Source organism: Rutilus rutilus (assembly GCF_951802725.1).
Source record: "Rutilus rutilus genome assembly, chromosome: 14".
Classification (NCBI taxonomy): domain Eukaryota; kingdom Metazoa; phylum Chordata; class Actinopteri; order Cypriniformes; family Leuciscidae; genus Rutilus; species Rutilus rutilus.
This window is the reverse complement of record NC_140219.1, coordinates 11,237,121-11,247,410: the sequence shown is the minus strand read 5'-3', so window position 1 is coordinate 11,247,410 and position 10,290 is coordinate 11,237,121. Positions and strand designations below refer to the sequence as shown.

At 36.5% G+C, this 10,290-nt stretch overlaps 1 protein-coding gene across 3 annotated transcripts in view; it reads right to left on the bottom strand.

Annotated features, from left to right (window-relative positions):
• Positions 1 to 8,084: 8,084 nt before the first annotated feature.
• macrod1 (mono-ADP ribosylhydrolase 1) overlaps positions 8,085 to 10,290 on the bottom strand; it is a 61,811-nt gene continuing 59,605 nt past the window's right edge. For 2 of the 3 annotated variants that reach the window (XR_014629736.1, XM_084429598.1), the window contains 2 exons: positions 9,854 to 9,935; positions 8,089 to 8,924 (listed from right to left, as the gene is read on the bottom strand). Coding sequence is in view for 2 of the 3 variants with exons in the window: in XM_084429598.1 (XP_084285724.1) it covers positions 8,899 to 8,924; positions 9,854 to 9,935 (108 nt within the window). In the remaining variant the exon portion in view is untranslated. Of the gene's footprint in view, positions 8,925 to 9,853; positions 9,936 to 10,290 lie in introns of all 3 variants that reach the window. The other variant, XM_084429597.1, reaches the window with a different exon arrangement.

Here is a 10,290-nt window from a genome sequence, read left to right as displayed (position 1 = left end):
CAATGGCAAACAAAGAAAAGGAATTTTGAAGTACTAAAATTAGAGGCCCCCCTGAGGGTAGCCTTCATTAAGTTGAGAAGTGAATGATTATTATGAGATCTCAGGGTCTGATTGCCTCTCCAATAGGTGCTTAAAACAAAGCAACCAGATTTTTATACGTAACAAATCGTATGCAGCTATTGTGAGATAAGAGGTGTGACCTGGGGTTTGTTGAAGATACCAAGACTTTGTTGGGATCATCTGAAATGTGGTCACCGGTGATAGCATCTCTCCGAAGCACTCTCATCTAACCCCATTCGTTCCCGCTTTCTCCTTCCATCAACGGCTCCTGTCATGCTCCCTTCCCCTCCCTGCGCGCTCTCCTCCTCTCCTTCCCTCCCTCACTTGTTTCTCCCCCAGTGTATTAAAGGCTTTGACGCTCTCAGTAAAAAGCTGATTTATTTTGTGGAGGTATCGATCGCTCTCTGCATTAAAGATTATAATTCATTACCCCAGCCCTTTTAATACATTAAACATTCAAAATAAAAATAAAATAAAATCGAGGTAGGTGAGAGGAGAGCACTCAGACACTGTCCACTCACACATGCACACACGCTCTCCATTTCAATCATAGATAAACACTTAGAAAATTCAGCCACCATTTATGTATGTATATGTATATGTACATAAATATATATATATATATATATATATATATATATGTGTGTGTGTGTGTATGTATATGTGTGTAAATATATCCTATATATATATAAAAGAAGTAACCTAACAGTTGACAGTACCCATAGACTTCCATAATAAGAAAAATAAATAAAAAAATACTATGGGTCCATCAACTGTTTGGTTACCAACCATCAATTTGAGATTGAGTAAATGATGTCAGACTTTTTTCATTTTTGGGTGAACTATCCCTTTAAATCAGTTTGGGTGGGCAGTGATCAACTACTCAAAACACTTGGTAAATTAGTAAATGTAAAAGTAAACTCTTTCAGGCCAAACATAAGAGCAGGTTTTGCATGGGCAAGATAGCACCAACACATTTTTCTAAAACAGTTCCTTAGCAGACACTTCCTTAATGTACATAAAGCACATTTCATGAAAATGGGGAAGATGGCTGATACACAAAACAAGCTAGGCCTCAAAACCAGAGGAAAATGCCACGGAAACAATGCAAGGCAGGCAAAATAATTGCGAATGCATGAAAAGATCCATCAAAGGCACTGCTATAGTCCATTCAGTGTGGGCAGAGCATTGTACAAATACAAGATTTATTACAAAAATAGAACCAAAGAGGATGGAGATAAAATGGATCATTTTATAATGGAGTGAATAGGCAATCATACATTGCCCACAATTGCAATGCCCACAAATGACCCACTGTTCCATTATAACACTATAAGCACTCTATCCTCCATCTAGTATTTATTATTGTTATTATCACAAATGCTTCATTTATGGCTAGTACATAGGGTAGAGTGGGGGAAAACGCCCCCCTTAAGGAAAATGTGACATTACAGTGAAACAAAACATAAATGTGACTAGAATTGCCATCCCGGTTTTGAGTGACTATGGCAGGAGTTATTCACCAAATATTAAAATTGCTCAGCCTTCATAATTAATTTGTATTTTCACTGAAAATATTTTTGTACAAAGGGGGCGTTTTGCCCCAGCGGTGGGGTAAAACGCCCCCCAAGGTGGGGTAAAATGCCCCCTTTCTTACCAACCAGTTTGCTTCATAGATCAACAGCAAAATTAACAGACAATAGTTTTTAATCTCTAAAGGTAAAAGGCAAGTAATGTATCAACATGTATATATATTAATATTTATTTCAGCAATGTTCAAAATAGGCAAAATTAACTACCTTCCATCAGTGAGCTAACTGTGCTAGCAAGCTAGCTAGTTAATGCTCACTTGAGGTAATTTTTTCATGTTTTGTTCAAATATTTTTATTTTACCACCTAGTTATACTGCATTAAGTGTAAAACAAAGGATTTGATAGACAGAAATATTTTATTATAGTAATTATGATAGAGAAACTATGCCCCCAGGGGGGGGCGTTTTACCCCTCAGCGTAGGGGGCGTTTTACCCCACAAGCTATGAGTTTTTTTTTTAAATGTTTAATTTTTAAAATATAATTATATTCCTTATAAATAATATATGATCTCAAACTACAGACTTCACTATTCATCTATCATACATCACTGCGATATCCTGCAGAACAATATTCTCTTAAACACTTATTTACTAATATCTGAAAATTATAGCATTTACCATGTAATCCTCTTCTCTTCAAATGTGTCGCTGGTGTCAGCTTATCCATAGAGATTTGTATATCCCCGTTATCAACGTAGTGCATAGCAACAGTAAAAATGTATCTTGACTACTTTTAGTGGTTATTTTGGGAAAAACAGGTGGGGGGCGTTTTCCCCCACTCTACCCTATAGCAACTGACACAATACTTTTTATTGAGGTAAATCAAAACAGTAGCTAGCTATCTATGTTAACTTCGTTTTTTGGTTAACTAATTTTAGTACAAAATTAAGGTCTAGTTCACATCACCAAGGACTATAACTATAACAGTAACGATAAAGACAAAGTTCTAAAAATCATTCTAATTATAAAAGAAAAGCAGAGTTCACACCACAACTATAAAGATAAAGGGAACAGAGAAACAATATCGTTGGATCACTTTCAGATATATTGTTTTCCAGCTGATGAACGATAAAAGACAATCAAAATCGATCCTGCTTTAAAGAGCACGAGCATGGCAGATGACAAAATTCCAGCATGCGCTTAGTGAACAGAACGATATGGTCCGCTGGCGTGGACGTTATGCTAATATCTTTACATTTATCGTTATTGGTGTGAATGGGCCTTCACACAGAATGTTATACCAATGAGCTGTTTTTTAATTGCTGTTACATAAAAATGCGCTGACGAAGGTTGATCACTTATTTTTCTGCATCGCGTACGAGCGCAGTGTTTTTAAGAAGTTAAGGTTTTAATACTTGTTCTGATTCTACGAGAATATGGAAATTCCACTCCACAGCTATAACGATATCAACAGAGCAACAGTGTCGTTGGAATCACTTCAGTAGGATTTTTTTTTTCCAGCCGATAGGTCTAACTGATAAAATTGTTTCGACTCCAATCAATAGGCTATTCACGACTTCAAGGAGTTCGAGCATATAATAGCCTACGGATAACGACATAAGCCCACGCGTATAATAGGCCTACACATAACTTTTTTGTCCGTTACTATGGAGGCAAATATAGCCAAGTATCATTAGCCTATTAGGCCCTATTTTCGGTGTGAAAAAGAAAAACAACATCTAGACGCACTGTTTTTTTATTCAGCTGCTGCATCTCGACTTTTTAAACACAGAAGATATGGAGATAGTAATGTTCAGCACCATGTTGCTGCAAAGTAATGTGGTAAACAAACCTATTTTGTTATTTTAACTGCCTCCATGTGTTCTGAGACTTAAATTAAATTAGATATAGCCTAGGCTACGCTACACATTTGTCAGACAGAAAGAGATGATATCACCTCTCTCACACAATACAGTAAACATCTTTAATATTTCAGTAGACACCAACAAAGAGACACGCTGGCTGTAGGTAGATTCTTTGCAGGAGATGCAGCTTAACTCTTCACCGATGCTTCACTAAAAATAATTCTCTCACAATGTGTCAGCTGCAGTGTTTACTGGTGAAGAACAAAAGTAAACAGTGTATTTAATTAAAGGAATGTTATTGATGCACAGAAAGGCTGTTACCTAAATCCACCTTCACTCTGCGCCTCCGAGAAGAAGAGCAAATTCTGGTACATTTTAAAAGTCAGACTATATTCTTTGATGAACATTCTCCTCATGTGTAACTTTAAAAGTCCTGAGGTCTCCTTCCCCCTACCTTCTCTCCTCCACCCCGTGTTTATCATCTACTCCCCTTAACGCTGGTGTTTCTGGCTCTGACAGGCTTTCAGCTAGTAAATCAGTGAATTGATCTTGAGGGGCATCAGAGTGTCCTGGGTTCTGCTAAAGATCCATTTTCATTTCACAAGCAGCCCCCCACGCCAGCATCTCCTCCAGCATCCATAAACATCAGCAACCAGCTCCTGCTAAGCCCATCCGACTCCAACACTGACACTCATTTACCGGCTCACCCGCTTTGGATTCCTATGGGGGAGTTCATACATGGGTAGTTAGTTATCTTACAGACTAACGGATTACCTTGGGACTTGTGGGGCCTATAGCGACACAATCACACTTTATTTTACACTAAAGAGCCAGTCTTTCTATTTATGTGTGAACAAATGCAATAGAATAAGAGCCTGTACATATACTGAAATGTAGTATATAATATGCACTTGGTTAAGGGTGGTTCTAGACCATTTCAACTTCACTTTTTGCTGGGTTTTTTTTAGCCTACATGTACATTACACCTTAAGTCAGCATGAAATGGAAGCTGAGATGGTCTCTTCTTCCTTATTGTGATGTATAAGAGTGAAATGGCTTTTTGAACAAGAAAAGATGTAGAGCAGGATACATGAATAAAAAAATAATAATGCATGTATTATAAACTGAAATATTACATAAAGAAATATGGTGGCTTTAAATTGCTGATGTACTATCAGTAACTCATTTAATGCCATTAATTAAACATGATTAAACAATAACTTAGCATCTTAACTTAGTGCCAACTGCAGTGTAAACATTTTTACTAAAAAAAAGAGAGAAAAAACACGCATAGAAAAATATTTAAATCCTGTTATGTAAACCACCTGCAAAAAAAGCTGCTTTTAATTTCCTTCTTACCTTATTTTGCTGGAGCCTGTGTCCCAAAACAGCATGTTTGTTATAGAGCTGTACAGTTTGTAGTCCTAAATGCTTTCAATCCTTATCTTGCAACTGTGTAAATTATGTTGTTGAACAAAATGTGAAAGTCTCTTTAAGTAATGCTGGTGCTGATCCAAGTATAAAACTTTACCTACTTTCTCGAACCCCCAAATAGAAGCCAAACAAGGACATTTTTATTTTAAGAGCATGTTTTAAAAAAGTAAATGTCAGGCCAGTTGCTGACGACAAAGCGAGCGAGGACGGAGCATTCTGCTTGTTCACACATGCATTTATGCAGCACTTTGAAATAAATTGAACAAAAGTGCGACTTTTCCGTTGTCTGGAAATCATTAGCGGTGACATTTCGATGATCACCTTTTGTGATCAACGAGGAAAGTAAAAGTCCTGAGAGTTTTGAGTGACATGAGGGTGGGGAAAAAAAATACGCAAATGCAATTTATATATTAGCCTACCTACTGATCAAATTTACATTCTAAGACAACACACCGTTAAACCTACAATAATAATGCAACTTAACCCTCTGGGCTTCTTCGTAAATGGGTCACACTTAGCTTCCTCCCGGTCAAAAACGGACGAAGCCTTAAAATTTAACTTTATTTTTTCCCAGGATAACCAATCAAATATATTTTTGTTCTATCATATTTTCTGATTATTATTTAGAATTTTTTGAGTTTTTTTATGATACTTTGCATTAATTATATAATTTTTATGAGCTATTTTTTCCATTAGAATTAATATATTTTTTATTTATTTTTATTTTTCAATAAATGCAAAATTTCACATCAAAATAGAGTGCAGGCCTAAAAAAAAAAAATTTCAAGTGAGAAGAGCGCCATCTAGTGGCTTTAAAATATATAAATATGTGTCGTGTCCTATAACCGCCTATAGGCGGCCTATAGCTTTTTTATTTATTTATTTGATTTATTCCCATTCGGAAAGAAAAAAATTCATTACTAAGCAACCACTGAATGGAACAGCACAAATTATATATCATTTTAAATCTTAGCATCTCAGCTTTTTAATGCATCTAATTACATTTATTAACTCCTAAAGAGTGCTGAGTAATCCCTCTAAAACCGAGTGTACCGCCAGCAGGCGCCACCTAGCTGCGAAAATATTCATTACCATATTTTTCAAAAATCTTGCCTTGATTAACACAAAGTTGATGTCGTTTGAAAGCTTAGAGTCTGAACTTTACAGTGAATGTATCCACTTTGAGAAACTCGTAAGTATTGCTGAGTTATTTGCTGATAAATAGCATTTCTTTTTTTTCATAATCTATAAAATAATGTACTGCAATGTGTCAAAAACATCATACAGCTCATGAAACATTCACAGATCATTGAAAATGGCACTTCATTTTTTACAGCATATTATTACAATTAAAATGAGCCCAAAATTAACATAATCTATTGCTTTTATGACAAGATATTCTTCATGGAGAAAAAATTGCCCATGAGGGGGTGTCAAAGACTGTACAAAAAGGCTATCTCTTTAACAAATACTGTAACTTTTGATTCCTTTGTCCAACATTTTTTTTTTTTTTTTTATCCAGATGCAGCTAACATGTAGGGGGACTTCACTAAAAAAGAATTTTCCTTCTACCTTATTTCCTTCCTGAGTTATTCCATGACAAATAAGAAAGATATGCAAAATCATAATAAAAATTATATATATATATTGTCTTTTATCCGCAGTTTCTCTGCAGGACAATGTCCAAATGTAATGTAATTTATATTTTCAAAAAAATTAAAAAGAGTTCTTTCAAACGATACCTACCTTTTGACTCTCCTTGCTATAGTTTTGGAGTTATTATGAGTATATCATTTTTATATAGTTTGGAGCAAAATTTGCTGTTTCAGTCTTACCAGTTAATTTCTCTCTGTGTGTGTGTGTGTTTGTGTGTGTGTGGGGGGGAGGGTGTCTTATTTGCACTCTTGATGTTTTAGAGTGTCACCCCTTCATTGCTGTGCACTTTTTTTTCTGCACAGTGGCTGATCTGTAGTTTGTACCACCAAAAGTTTCTCTGAGTTTTCGTATTTCCCATTCATTTCCTATGTCAGTCATTTTTGACCGGGAGGAAGCTAAGTGTGACTATTTTTTTTACGACCCTTTAACATATCCGAATCATGTCAAAATGTATACGTTTTCGGTCATTTTTGACCGAAGAAGCCCAGAGGGTTAAAAATCCCCCAAAATTTGGGAAGTCACAATCAAATTCCACTTGGCTCTAAAAACCCTATGACACTCCTGGTTTCACCCACAAGATTAAACCAGATTGAAGTGATTAGAAACTGTGACAGAACACCAGGATGAAATGGCATGGCCGCCAGTGATAGCGAGCTCCGTTTGACTGGCAGAATCTGGGGTTATGAGCCTGACGATACACACAGAACGCAGCTGGAGGGAACGAGAGAGAGAGAGAGAGAGAGAGACGATAGGATCATTGAAAACGAGCACACGAGGGCATGGGAAAGAGAGATAAGGGGAGAGAGCAGCAAAAAAAGAGAAGAGGAGCTCTCATCTGCTGTGGTTCTGCTGCTGGCGTGTAAGATGCACTCCAGTGTAATCGTCACTGAAGAGTTACTATTTCAGCAGCGACCCCACACTGGCTGCTTTCACTGTGCCAGTACAGCTAATTAAATAACACTTTACTAAAGAGGGCTAGAGAGAGGGACAGAGCTGGATTGCAACAGGGAGGAAAGGAAGAGAGAAGTGCTGATGGGACGGTGATGAAGTCTGGATTTAGGATAATTACTCTGCTGAGCTCTTCCTCCCTCTCTTGCGCTCCCTTTTTCTCCTCCGCTCTCATTATTTGGAGAAGCTTGCCTGATGACAGTATCTGAGCTGCCTGTCGCTTATTAAAAAATGAAAATTGCTTGAGATGAGTTTATTAAACTCATCTCTCCCTCTCCCTCTCTTTTTCATCTGCCTCCCTCACTCTCTCTTTTCTTTCACAGATACAGCAGCATGTTGAGATGAAAGGATACTCATCTTTTTTTGGAAAGGGCTGTGAAAGATGCTCAAATCGTACGATACGAGTGTGGAAAAAAACGTCTCATAACAATTAAGAGTTCTCCTTTAACGAGGAATTGAACAAAATCAATCTGCATTAATATTTCAAAATATTTCATTTGTTCTAAATCCATTTGCTGACATTATACTATTAACTTGAAGGCTTACGGTGTAATTAATGAAAGTTGCATTAAGAGCGGCCCCAGCCATTAGTTCAGAGAGAGGAGTTGACTTTAATGAGGGTCTTTTATCATAGAGGAAGACAGAAAGTACATTGAAGAAGTACAAATCGTGCACTTTCATTATAGGTTAAGTGTTACGACCACTGACATACTCTTTTTGTTTTTTTTGATTGCCTTAATTCAATTTTTATTTAACTCAATGAACAATATTCACGTAGGATATCTTCTATCATTTAAACGTTAATGCAGTGCAAATCACATAATTACAGGAAATTGTTCCTGGAAGGATTAATAATGAGAAAATGGCATATTTGAGACATGCACAGGTTTTCTGAAATTAACTAAAAAATATTATATATAAAGCTGTTTTTTTGTGTTTCACCTAAAAATGACAATTCAGTAATCATTTACTCATCCTCATGTCGTTCCAAACATGCATACATTTTTTTCTTCTGCTGAACACAAATGAAGATATTTTGAAGAACACTGGGGTTCAAACCGCATTGGACCCCACTGACTTATATTGTATGGACAAAAAAAACAAGGAAGAAATGGATACATGAGGGTGAGCAAACGACAGAATTTTAATTTTTGTGTGAACTACCACTTATAAGCATACATTGTTATCAATATGAACACAAATCCAATAGCAGTATGACTCCCAACTTAAAGCAGATACCAATCACAGAAATCCAAGTAGCACTGGTTTGGTGATATGAATAAATCAGGTGGTGTCAGGCAGCTGTTGTTGTTGCTTGTAGGGGATGCATCAGGTAAAAGCGAGACAGTGATGTGGCGGAGAAGCCGGTGTTGTGGCGTTTCCACAGCAACAGTGACATCCTCTCATAATTTGCTCTTTGGTGGTGAACCTGGAGGTGAAAAACAGGGTCTAATAGAGCACACACACACACACACACACACAGCATCAGACGTCTACAAGAACACTAATGCTTGGAGAGTTCAGCCACTGTGTGAGATCTCAATAACACCATATCATAACTGTGATTATTAGAGCAAGGTTCGTCATGCAACATATTACACATGAAAAAAGGTGCAAATAAGTCAATATGTTTGGGGATGTTAAAATTGAGTAATATGAAATATTAAATTAGTCAGTGTGCGGATTTTGAATTCATTTCTTTTAACAATGTAAACACTGCATCCTTTAAAAATGCTAATGTAGTCAGTGTTAGTTTGTTATCAGTGCAGGCTACACACGTAGAGCTATCACATAATAATAACTTTAAACTGCACTAGTTTGTACTCTGTGTCCCAGAACACAGGAAAAAACAAACACAAATACATTGGCGTTACTGTCAGGAATAACAATTACCTGTCTGGTAATCTCACTGAAATGGATGGATTTGATGGTGAAAAATACTTTTGATTCTTTTGATTTTTGAAATATATATGTAAACTGGGAAAACTTTGTTTAGAAAGAATTAACATAATCAAGGGTCATTATGAAATGTAATAATTGTAAATGTCAGCTAAGAAAATCAAATCAATGTTAAAACAAAATGAAAATGGCACAGTAAAGAATAATGTTTGGGTGAATTCACTTTAAAAGCCCTTAAGCATAGGTGCGTGTGTGTGTGTGTGTGTGTGTGTGTGTGTGTGTGGATATGTGGAGACATTTTTTGGTTCCCATGAGGAAAAGAGCTCATAAATCATAAAGAAAGTTTTCTGTGATGGTATGTTTATGGTTATGGGATAGAATATACAGTTTGTACAGTATAAAAATCATTATGTCCAAATAAAACATGGAAACCCAACATTGTGTGTGTGTGTGACAGACCTCGTGGGAAGTATGCAGACAACATTGTTTCATAGAGCTCTTTGTCAGACTTCAGAAACACACAGAAGATGACCCGGTCCAGCTGACAGCAGATAAAAACAACAGAAAGAGAGACAAGAAATAAAAAATAAATGACCATAGAGAATATCACTTTTGAGCTGATTTTGCTACTGCACAGCAGAAGCATACAGTACTACACAGACACAAATCAGAAAATCGTAGCCGTAATAATATATCTTCACCCGAATGAAACTATACTTTTATCTTTACTACCACACACTCTAACTCTGTTCTCAAGAATTCCTGCTATAGCTTTAAAGAATGAAATAAAACTGGCTGATTTCCAGAGAAAATAATCCCCGGCAAGTGCATTTCTGTGAAAGAGTTTTAGCTTGTTGTTTACAACCTGAGGTATGTGTCATTTTTTTCTTCTTCTG